Source organism: Lepidothrix coronata, unplaced genomic scaffold, assembly GCF_001604755.1.
Source record: "Lepidothrix coronata isolate B3197 unplaced genomic scaffold, Lepidothrix_coronata-1.0 Scaffold37, whole genome shotgun sequence".
Taxonomy (NCBI): domain Eukaryota; kingdom Metazoa; phylum Chordata; class Aves; order Passeriformes; family Pipridae; genus Lepidothrix; species Lepidothrix coronata.
In genome coordinates, this window is record NW_016690217.1 from 5,128,213 (window position 1) to 5,140,965 (window position 12,753).

The 12,753-nt window shown below is 35.4% G+C and overlaps 1 protein-coding gene across 1 annotated transcript in view; it reads left to right on the forward strand.

Moving 5' to 3' along the window:
- SLCO4C1 (solute carrier organic anion transporter family member 4C1) overlaps window positions 1-12,753 on the forward strand; it is a 29,984-nt gene that overhangs the window by 14,773 nt on the left and 2,458 nt on the right. The window contains exons 8-12 of the mRNA XM_017812742.1: window positions 1,962-2,157; window positions 6,331-6,487; window positions 8,232-8,419; window positions 10,468-10,532; window positions 12,376-12,513. Coding sequence (XP_017668231.1) covers window positions 1,962-2,157; window positions 6,331-6,487; window positions 8,232-8,419; window positions 10,468-10,532; window positions 12,376-12,513 — 744 coding nt within the window. The remainder of the gene's footprint in view (window positions 1-1,961; window positions 2,158-6,330; window positions 6,488-8,231; window positions 8,420-10,467; window positions 10,533-12,375; window positions 12,514-12,753) is intronic.

Sequence of the window (12,753 nt, forward strand, 5' to 3'; positions counted from 1 at the left end):
TAATGTGACCTTTTATTTATAAATCTTAGATATATTGTATTGAACACCTCATTAACATGGTGGAAGATTATATGGGTATCTTGTTTGCCTGAGATATTTGTAAATGTGATTACATGGAATGCAATTTCACATCAGAAACAATATTTTTGTTATTCTTACCTGATTTGTGAAAACTTAAGTTTTAATGTATAAGTTAATACTTGTGAACTTAAACTTAATTCATCAAGGGTGCAAATCTACTTGTCTGTAGGTTTTTTGAAGACTGTCAATCTCATATTAGAAGTAGAATGAGAAATTTATGTGCTGATGAGACTGTAGTTTATTCCTTTCTTATTCTTGGTGAAAAACATTTAATTTTCCTTACTTAAAATCAGGTGAAGTAGCATTAGTATCTTAGTCCCACTAAAGCAATCAAGATAAATAGCAGTTGGAAAAAAAAGCAGTGCTTATTGCAAATAAGGGGTTGTCTCTGCCCTTCTCTTCTTCAATTCTGCAGTAATGTTACAGTGAGATTTATTTACAATAAAATGACTAATCAGGATATGTTATAAAACAATTATGTAACAGCTTCTATAGTTGGCTTACTGTCACTTATTCCTATTATCCGATATGGAAAGTAATAGGCAGAATTCTATGAAAAGCTGAGTATTGGAGAAACAGAAAAATTGGGTGGAAGAGCTGCGCTCAGTATGGCGCCATGATTCACTCTGACACAATTTCTTCCCAAGAACAGCAACCAGATCAAGGCAGACATGTCCATAATGTCCCACAGATGCTTGCAGTATGGCAGACTCAATGTTTCTAAACATGTCTTGCCAAGCAGTAGAGTGCTGCAATATAAGGATGAGGTAGCTGAGCTGCTCTTTCTCCAACAAATATGTTTGAGAGAGACTTTCTGACTGACTGACTGACTTACCGCTCTGGACAATACTAGATATAGTACTGTCACTATTCCTGGCTTCAGAACAAAGTATCTTCAAATTTTGCATAGAAATAGATTGGAATACATGCTCAATTGTTAAACAATAACCAGGGGTGAAGCAGAAAACTGAGTGTTGCATTTTATGTCCACAGACCTTATCTGGATACCTTTGAGTTGAAAATATTGATAGGGCTTATTAAATGCACAACTTTAAAGAAATGGCTACGCTAATGTTGAAAGCTGTTTGTACCTGAACTGAGCTAGCTAGTCTGTTACCAATGACCGTGAAAACTTCTAAAACTACCTTTGACTATGATTGATTGTGACCTGTGCAGTTTTGCCACTGTACTTGAACTGTCTCTGAAGTTAGCTGTCTCGGGTCAGTGCAAGTTATACTGAATTCTGTGTTATTTTGTAGGTTAGCCATGTAGAAATGCCCAGTTATTTATCTGGAGTACTAATAGAGCAAAGAGGATAAATCATTGTGGACTATATGGCCTCGGACAGCAAAACTGACTCACTGACCTAGATTCTAGATTTCTTTAAATCTTTCAGTAGATGCCTCATTGCTTCTTGTGCTGTCTCTTGTATAATAGTGGTTATGTTCTTTTAGTAACAAGTTCAGTACACATGTATAGCAAAGAAGTGTGTTGAAATTTTTCACATATGGACATGTGAAAAAAGACACTGAAGCAGTGAATGGGCATTTTGTATTTTCTGAAGTGAAAAGGCCTACTGGTGTTAAGAGATTCCTGCCCAATATGTAGTACTCCTAAGGCATCGAGTTTGACTGTGCTGAAGTTGGGTTTTGGACAGCTGTAAATTATGCTGTCAAGGTAAGCTTCTGGAAAGGCTAAAGGTCATGTAAGGATAGAATAAGTGACTCATACAGTCAGATTCTGATAGTATAGTTTGAAAATGACATCATGTGGACTGCATTTTACAGGTAACTGTTTTGATTTTTTTTTCTTAGTATAAAATTGCACTCTTAATTGCTTCACAATTATGTCTTGCATTTTTGTGTCTTGTTTTCCTCTAGGACTTGTATTAGTTCCAGCAGCAGTACTAGGCCAAGTCATAAGTGGCATCTTGGTTTCCAAGTGCAAAATGGATTTGAAAAGCATAATCAAGTTCATGATAAGCACTTGTTCAGTGGCCCTGCTATTAAACACAGTCTTTTTATTTGCCAAATGCAGGAATGAACCTTTCGCTGGTGTCTCTGAAACATATAATGGGTAAATATATTTTAATGCACTATGGGGTTTGGTGTTAATGTTTAAAATAAAAATGTTACATCGTAGAATATAAATCCTTTTAAAATGTCATATTTTGCTTCTCTGTATGAATCTGAAATGTTTTATGCAACTTTATAAAGCTTTGTTTTGGAATCTTCATGTAGTAGATAAGAGAAGGTAAGGATGCCTTACCTGCAAAATGTTCTGAGCAGTCAAGCCCTGCTTGACACAAATCTCAGCTTCTGTAACAATTTTAGGTGTGGTAGGGGCATGGCATTGACTACACCTAATTTTGTATTGCTGTAAAAGTAGAGTATTTTGTATCTTGTTTCATTTAATGAACTCTGGATAATCTAAACAGTTTGTTCCTGGAAGGAGTTGTCAATTTTGTGAAAGGACACGGAAGTGCACTGCAACTTACACTAATTGCAAGTTTTTCCCTAGGAAACCAAAGACATGATTGTAGCATCAAGTTCTAGGGCACTTGGCCTCCTTGTGCAAAGGGGCCTTTCGGTTTTTTTTTCCTGGTCTAGTGACTGATAGAGGTAGAAACTTAATGCAAAGAGAGAATAACTCAGTGACAGAATTTGAGACCAAAACTGGTGGAGTAACATGGTTAATTGAAACACAGTTAAAATATTTTTGGCTAGCATGTATACAAAAGAATTCTCTAAACTCAATGTACTTTACTTTCCCTTAAACAACATAATACTGCTTCCTAATGAGAATGTAGTCTATCACTCATTTTTAGATATTTGTAGTAATTGTAAGAAATTCTAGGATAAATTCTTTCTGTTGCTGTGAACAAAATTTACTCTGGAAACCAGTAGGGCACTAAAGGAAGAGAAGTCAGAAAAGTGAAAGCAAAAGGAAACAAAATAAAAAAGAAATGTTTTCAAGGATAAACTTGCTTTAAATACTGAATTTTTAGGTCCATACTTGAATAAAATGAATAACTGAATGTGATCAAGTCACCACTGTGGACACTATATTGTAGAAAATGCCCAATCATGCTTTATTAAAGAAATAAGTAAAAGATCATAATGTTTCAATTCTTATAGTTCTAAATAGTACAAACTTCTGTAGCACAGGCAGTGTTTAAAAACATTGGTGTTCCAAAACACTGCTGTCAAGCAGTTGGTTACTCTGTCGTTAATGAACAGAGCCAGAGGCAGCTCCAGCTGTTTGAAGGTCTGCCAAAGAGCCAAATAGTGCTATGCAAAATAACTCTACTAGGCTGGCACCTAGGGGCTGCTAGCTACCATTTGGAAAAGTCATAATAATGAGCAACTGACTGAATAACTTCCCTATACCTTTGTATTGTTTTCCCCAGTCCCCCGTTTTAGACAAGGGTTAGGTACCATTATCTTGTGCAAAAGCATAATCTGAAAGTTCTCCTCCTGTGGAAAAAAAGCATTGAAACCTAAATAGGGTGGGCAAGAGGAGTATTGCACTTTACTGCCGCAGTAGCATGAAGTTCACCATGAAAATGCAGAAGATGGGTTTGGGCGCATATTGCTTTTGTAACCTCTAATGCATATGCAAAGTGGTAGAAAGTAGAAATGTAATGTCATGATGCCTCAATAATTAATATGTATTTCCTTTTCCAGAAGGTATGCAAAGTGAATAAACAAACTTTTATATATTGGTGACCAAAAGAAAAATAAACTTACCACTCATTCAGATTTGGTCTTTACAACTTGCTGTAAAAATTGACAATATATTTAAAGGCCAGTGTTGAAATCTGATGCATAAAATATGGCTCTGCTTCAGTGTCAGAAAAAATTCTAGCAGCAAGATGACTTGACCAATTCAGGACTGTGAAAACCAGAATTCAGACTTTGGTTTTAAAAAGGTTATAGTTACATACTGTGCAAAAGAATCTGTATTTGTTAATTGAATATTGAAGAGGTGGTCTAGAAAATATAACGTGAACAAGTTGTATGATAATGAGCAGCTGACAAAAGGTAGAGCTGAACTAATTTTCATCTGAAGTTAAACACAGTTAACTTGTATTTAACAGTTTTGCATCGCTTTGTCAGTTATGTACATTAACTGTTGCTGAAGACTGCTTGTCTACAGCAATTTGGAGTTAACCAGTCTTGAAATAACTCTCTTGCCTCAGTATCCATTATAAAAAGTGGTTTAGTTTTAGTTAATTCAATGTTAAATGTTGAACTATACGATATACAGGTCACTATATACATGTGACCTGCATCAGAATAGTTAGTGGCACTAATACAGTGCCAGTTCTGAAACTGTATAAGCTTGTGGAAGTATAGCCAAGTGTCTGACTCTTGCTTATACTACTGAACAAATGGTTCTGAAAGAATAAATTATGAAACTGCTCTGAGAACTGACTTGGAAACTTAATCAGATTCATTTTTGTGGAGAATTTAAAGAAATCCTTCATCGCAAGCATTCTCCTTCTATTGAGAAATAGCCTAGAGGAGTGAGAAAAGCTTTCGTAGGCTTAGTTCCAGAACCATACCAGTACAGATTCACTTCTGAGTACATGTGTTAGTGGAAATAGTATACAGTTGGTAGTAACACTGTTCATTACTAAATTAGGCTATCAGCAGAACTAGCATGGCTTATTTTGTCTTAGCAAACACTTCAAAAGAATTGTTTTTGCCAAATTTAATTGCCCAATATTTCATTGAAAACTTAAAGGAAGAGAAATGCATTAAATATTTATGTAGTTCTGTTCATTTCCACGTGTCTTTGGGATTCCTTTGCTGTGAAAGAACACCCAACTGATGGAGTTTTTAAAGGGCATTAAATGGTCTCATCTGGCTTTAGAAAAGCAGTGGTATCTTTTTTCAATGTTTTTCTCTGACCATACATACCTAAATGTTCAATCCCTCTTTGAAGGTCGGGGAAGAGAGACATTGTCTGCACACTTAATTGATTAAATATTTCTACCCTTTGCGTGCCTCGCAGGCTAACAAGGCACTGTATGAACAAATTTGTAATTAGTGAATTTGCTTATGATGCACCATAGTTAATTCTTCGTACGTAGAAGAATGACAGTTAGTTTGCTTAGGCTTAAAGCACTAATGTAATTTAGAAGGACTCCACTGTACTACAACCAAATGGATTCTATATATAGATATGATATCCCTAATATTCCATTTGCAGTTTGAATTCATGTAAGTTTTCAGCTTAATTTCTAGATAATTTTTCTCCTACTAGTATTTTTACTATCTTAAATTCTTATGGAGAAACCTGCTTTTATATAATTAATGTGGAACTTTTATTTTACAGTACAATATTTAAACTACTGGCAGTGTCAGAATCCTGGTTTTAGGTGATGGAACTCTGAACCTGTTAAACTTCTTTACTTACTAATGAACTACTTTTAGAAAATCAAAGGGTGTTTTTTATTCTCTCTAATTACACCTCAAGGCAATCCTCACACATCTCAAACTGATTTTTCATACTAATAACATTGTGGGACTACTTCAAATACAACTAGACTATGGCCTGTTATTGGAAGTAAATGCCTAAAATGAGAGTAGATATAGTAAGCAAGAGTTTAATTTAGCTCTGTTATTCATTAGTTATTCCCCAAACAGCCAGGAAAAAAATGTTTCAGGTCTTCAGGGTGTAATAAGACTAGTTTCTATGTCATTGAACTCTGCGGTTAGCATATGCAGTTGTCTTGGTGCTTGTACAATTTAGATGTCTGCATAGCAGTCTTAAAAATAGTAAAAATGCAGTGGGTTTGCAAGTGGACTTGAATCAAAAATGGGGCGAAACCTTGGAATATGATCAAGAGAATAAACAACACCAAATACTGTTTTTTATCTTGTACTTTTTTTCTTAAAATTGTAAATCGAAGAAATTCGAGTACCAAAGTGTGTGGAAGGGAGAAGGTGGTATAAGATAAGAATTGGGCTGATATGCAGAATTTTGTGATCTGTTTTGTGAATGGAAACTGCAAGGATAATCTATGGAAGGAATAATAGCATAAAACCAACTAGGTGCACAATAACTAGAAATTCCTGGAGATGTAGCTACTATGAATATAACTTTTAAAATAATCAAGTGCATTAATAACCTGACTTAAATACTTTGAGATTTATTATGCTGTAAATCCTGCTGTATTTATTTATGTATCTTTTGTTTTTCAATTACTTTATTAAAAGCCTGTTAACTTCTGCTTTTCAGAACAGGCACTCTGCGTAACTTAACAGCACCATGCAACGCTAACTGTGGATGTTTGCGCTCTATGTACTACCCCGTGTGTGGCAGGGATCGAGTTCAATACTTTTCTCCCTGTTTTGCAGGATGCAAATCATATCTTGTTGATAGCAACATGACAAAGGTACTTTATGCAATGAGTATAGCTGACGTGGTCTGTTCCGTTCTGGTTTCCTGCAAAATGCATTGTATTTCAAAAGCATCCTTCCCTTAGTATGACAAGAAGTTGCAGTATTTATGAATCTAAGTCGTAGTCACTACAAGAAAAACTGTTTAAGTGGAATGAATACTGATATGTGTCACAGTCCAGTACACTCTGACCAGGTGCTCTTAGACATTCCACCTGTAGAGGTGTAATGTTTAATACCAAATTTGCTTGATAACAGTTGATATTACATGGGATCTATGATTTAGCAGAGTGATGCAAAATATGCTAAAAACAAAACACAAATGTAAGTTACCTTTAGCAAAATACACCAATTGCAATACACAGTTCAGTTATGGTACCAGTGTGACTACTGTTGCTGCTCTCTAATGTGTTCACTGTCACAATGCCGGGCTTCCTCAGTTGTTGGGAAGGCATATGAAGCCAGCTCAAGCCTATTGCTCTCTGATTTTTTTCTGGTAGTTGTCTGGCTTTTTATGCTTTATGTTGGGTTGAGCCACACTTCCTAGCTCCCCATGCTGGTCTGGCTAATTTAGAGAAACATTCCCACTCTCTTAATGAACTCAGGGAGAACCATTTACACCATTGGTTGATTGACTCAGCTGTCACAGCTGTTTCTTTTCTGTATGGCATTCTTTGCAACAGCTCTGGTCATTCACAGCCTGCATTGTTCTGTGAGCTTCCTGGGCACATCCCTCTTTCCCATCTCCTCTGAACTTCTTCCCTGGTAGGAGTTTATTGGTCAGTCACAGTGTTTCTCACTTGTGTGGTCGTGTCATTTTGCAAATATTACTTCTACTAGACATTCTGATGCTGAAAATGAGTTAAATCTAAATGTACTTTAATAGAATTGTCAATCAGAAAACTAGACATCAGCAACTGTTTTGACATTACCTACAGTTCTTTTCTACTAGATATTAAACTAGAGTTTAATACTGCTTCTGTGAAGTTTTTAAAACTTGAATGTCAGTTGCCCCTGATGCAGGAATGGTAAGCCATGAAATTGGCTGGTTATCAAGCCCTTCCAGAACTCAGAGGCTTTCTGTGCTTGTCTCTACTAGTATAACAAACTCTTGAGCAGGGATGTGGGAGGACTGTAGGAAGATTCTAAAGACATGTAATCCCCTAGATACTTTTTATATCAGAAAAGGACAGTGTTAAATGAGGAGGTATTATCCATAAGAAACTATAGGAGACTGACTGCTGCTTGCTATGAAAACTTCATTTCACTGACACGGGTTTTTTTTCTTAGAAAACAAACTTGTGTGGATTTAAAAGAAGTGCATGTTCCAGTTGTTCCTCTGCTTACAAAAGCAGTCCAATATAGCTTCTAGTCTTTCCTGCTTAAGTCTTAAGAGTAGAGCTCGCCTCTCTCCCTGCATATGGTTTGCGTTTAACTTTAAAATCTTTAGTTTCAAGGGGTTTTTTTCTGCTTGTAGGTAAAAACTTGCTACAAAATGGAGACTGTCACTGTCTTTTTAGGTCAAAAAAGTAATAATAACTTTTGCTCAGGTGAGATGGATCAGTCAAGTTCTGATGAACTACTTTTAAAAATTAGGATTAGTGTCATCAGGAAATGGCCTGTTTCCCTTATAGTAGGGTCAAGGTTTATTCTTGTCTGATGCAGACCCAATGAATTTTTACCAAAATAATGTCATTTTGTGTCTTTCTTGGAACTAAATTTTGTCTTATATATTTGTAGATATACCACAACTGTTCCTGTATTGGGAAACCAGTAAGAGAAAATGGTTCAGAAGACTTTCTCTTTGAAGCTATCTCTGGGAAATGTCCAACACAATGCAGATTTTTACCTATATTTTTGACGATCTTCTTTTTTGCTGTTGTTTTTACATTTATGGCTGTTACTCCAACAACTGTGGCCATTCTCAGGTACGTTTTCTGGGCTGAAAGACAGGTAGCATTCTTGTGAAAGCTCGGATCAGTGAAATATTTTTATTTGTTTTGCTTTGGAATGTGTACTTCAACAGGAAATACCTTGTGCATTAAAGTACTCTATGTAGTAAGCAGGCAGTACTTGAAAGAGAGGAGAGTCATACAACTGTTCACTCTCTCTTTAATTACATTTGATTAGTAGATATGGTTTGAATCTATTAAAATTTGCCTGTTTGTATCAAAATCCTTCTTATGGCAGCACTCTTGACTGTTTTAGTTAAAGCAAGAAGGAATAAATATGCCATGTGTTTGGATGAAGAAAATGTTTGACTAGTCTGTGTATCAATAGTGTCAGGTCTTCAAATTGTATCAAGAAAAGAAAAAAAAAACAGTCTTGCATTCTCAACTTTTGTTTCCTGTCTCAATTCAGAGTTCTGGCTTGAAAAATTGACCTGTCAAAGTCTGTGGACTACCTTTCATGATGTTGATGTTGTATATATGGTGGTCACAAATATAAAATGTGATAGCATGTATGTTTATCAGTGGTTTGGCTGTCTTTCAAATTGCTGAAACTGATATGCATGAAAGCTAGACTATTGATTTTGGTGTTTGGTTTGTTGGTTTTTTGTTTTGTTTTGTTTTGTTTTTTTTTTACAATGTGGTCCTCATTCTGGGTGTAGTGCTGTTTTCCTGTACGATGAAGTCTGACTTGTACCTCTAATACTTCTAGAGAGAAAATACCCATGATGCATAGGCATACATGCAAAATACACATGATGCTTTGTGAAGTTGTGGCTAGATGCTCTTTGGCAGGGGCTTGAGGACATAAATGATATACTGCAGCTGTGCCTTGTAATAGCCTCCTGTTCAGGGTAGGTGTAAATTTGGAATTAACACCTTGTCATATTAGTGCGGGGGCAGAATAATGTGAAGTGTTGCATTATCTTCAAAACTGAACTGATGTAGTTTTATTTTGATAATTCTAAGCAGCAGCATTTGGATATTTGATTACTTGCACACTTCAGCTAAAATAGTGAGACTGTTTTTATGGAAGAAAGGACGATAGAGTAGTTTAAATGTTCAAAACCTAATTTAAATAGCTAAATGTCAGATAAGTTTTACAGTATATTCTGATATCTTTTCAGCTGGCCTATTTTATGCAACTTTAAATGTAAACTCACATGCTCATGATGGTGTTCTATTGCTAGATTTAATGACCTGCATGATGTAAAACTCATTCTCCTTTCCTTAGCTGCCTTTTGGGTACTGGGGTCCTAACACTGACTGCTGTAACTGCTCATCTTTGATGTTTTGATATGTGACTAATCCTCATACATAATCCAGAATGTGAAAATAACTTCTGTGTAAATATGATATTTTTCAATACTGATAAAGTTTATTAAAGAAAAGACATGTTACAGTTTATTAAAGAAAATAGTTCTGAAACTAAATTGTATAAATTAAGCAAATTAGGTTGTATTTAGCCTTTATAGTAGTATCATTAGGACACTGTCCTGAAAACATGTTTGTTCCCAGAGAAATATCTGAAAAAAATGGGGAAGAGGTAAGGAGGTAAATTTTGCTACTTACTAAATCGCTATATTGATTTGTATAGCATAGGCCACAATGGTTTAATTATAAAGTCACGTAATTATATGCAAAGGTTATGAGAATACAACATGTGCTCTGCTGAAGCCTGGTCTCAATTCATTTAGTGCTTCTTTAGGAGTAGTAGCTCAGGATTACAGTCAAAACTTTTTGATTTCCTTGGTTGTTCTATGGAAAAAAAATTCGACAGTATATCAGGGTGCTGGGGGCAAGCTACCTTTTTATTTATACTGTTTGTTAAACTAGTTAAATCTAAAATTTCTTGATGGGCTATGGGATTTTTCTCAGTCTTTTGTCTAAACAGCATTTGAAATAGTTTTGTTACTTGTTCTGCAGGCTGGATTTCTAAACTAAAGCGTATTCACTGAGGGACACAGCAGAGAAATGAAACAGTTAAAACTTGTTTACTGTGCCTTAAACTGCAAATCTTGTTACAGGTGTGTGCCACATAAACAGCGGTCATTTGCTCTTGGAGTACAGTTAGTGTTTCTACGACTACTGGGTACGATTTTCTTGTTGAAACATTTGCCTCTGAATAATCTTCTTATTTGACATTTTTTTCTAGACTTTTAAATAATGCATTAAGAAGCTTTCAGAGGAGCTTGAAGCAGCCTGTCATTGGCTTATAGGATACACTTGTTGTAAGGTACCATCTGGATTCAAATTCCTTGTTAAATAGGGCATTTGTGCTCGTTGTAGCCTTTCTTGTTCTTATCAGCACAAACCAGATACAGGTAACTGTCATTCGGCAAAAGGCACCTGCTGTTATTTTCCCCAGAAGAAGGTCTATTAAGAAGGTTGAGATAAGAAAAACTGATGTTATAGAAAACAGCTTCATGTAGTTAACATCTGAAGATCCAGAAGTTTAAAGAAAGTGACTGTCATACACTTGTATTCTTATTGGCCATACCAGTATATTTCAAAGTGGATAGATGGAGTCTTCCCTCCCCTCCCTTCCTTTAAAATTCCTTTGGCTAATTTTGTCATTTATTGAATTTGTAGACACTTGTACATAAATAATTACTGAGTTTTAACATGGGAAATATAACACTTCTAAATCTAAGCATCTTCAGCATCTCAGTAAGACAGATGAATCACCTTAAAAAACAAAACAAAACTAAATGTAGGTATATTCTGATCCACACTGACCTGAATTTTCTTGGGCATATTTTAAATTCTTGCTTTAGTAATAGACAGTTTTTAAAAAGCATGTTTAATTCAAGACTGGGACAAGACATGGTTACTTATTTGACTTTTATGTCAGGATTTAGTACTGCAGCCATTCCTTCTCCTTTGAAATCAAATATCTAAGTGTGTTGCTCTACCAGCTGAAACCTCAATTAATCTAAGTTCTACTAATACAGCATAATAAAAGCAAACATCCTCGCAGGTAAAAATTAGCTGGGAGGTAGTGTTGAGTATTATATGAGGGGGCTTCTCTGTTTCATTTTACTCAAAGTTAAGATATTTATGTTAGTCTTGACTCCTGATTTCACTGTGGAGTGATAGAACTTTTTGCACTACCTGTAGTACGACTGAAGAACTGCAGCAACTAACAGCATTACTTAGCAGCTGCTGTAAGCTGGAGGAATCGCACAGAGGTTCTAGGCAGAAGATCTAGTGAGGACATAGCTACTTGTTAGCTCTAGGACAATTTAAGGCTTGGGTAGGTTAGGTAGATATACAGTGATGTACCTGGGGTGTTCATTATAAAATTGGCTATACCTGGATGCAAGACACTTGTGCTTTATAAAACACTGCTGTAACAAAAATCACACAGATCTAATAAAATCTACACAGGAATAATTTTAAACACTGTGCTTTTTTTTTTCTTTTTTTTTTTTTGTGAAGTTTTTTCCTGGAAGCATGGCTACATCTGAGGGATGGGAAGAAATAAGTAGCTGAAAATACTAATATAATAATATTTTAGTTCTCTGCATTTGGAACAGGTTGATGAATATGATCTGAAGGAAGACTATTAGTTAAAATCCTGCTTCCTTGATTAGCTGCTTTCACCCCTGATTTAAATCACTTTTTTTTTCAATGAAAACTGAGGAAGCTTTAAAAAACTCAAGTCTTTGAACAAACTTCTTGCTTGATAAAGTGAGAGCTGTATAAAGAATTAACTAGCACTCTATGCATCTTACCTGTTAATTTAGAGCAATGTTTAGGTGCAGACTTGCTGTGTAGTATGAGCCCCATGACTTTGTTTAAAATGTTCTGTTTAGTGTTTGGTTCTCCCTTTTTATCTTCCCTACCAGTTTGGCATTTCACTGTATGCACAAAGACCAGGTAAGACTGTTTCAAGTAATTCAAACATTCTAACATTTTACTGTATTTTTTAGGTACTATTCCTGGGCCAATTTTGTTTGGTGTTTCTATAGACAGCAGTTGTACTCTGTGGGATATCGATGAATGTGAAACTAAAGGAGCCTGCTGGGTATATGATAATGAAAGAGTAGTTTATCTGCTGATGGGCATGAGTAAGTAATTTCTTTATATTAAGTTCGTGTACAAGGTAATAGATATACTGACCCTGACTGCTAGATGAGAATTATTTTAAAACAGAACCTTACACTTTTAATCTTTAGCAGCAGTGTTTTAAATTTTTTTTCATAAATAATAAAAAGCAAAATATTGTGCAAGGAGAAAGACAACATTAAGTGACTCTTTAAAGGTTACTTAGAAAATATTTTAAATAATAGTACAAAAGAGTTTTGCTC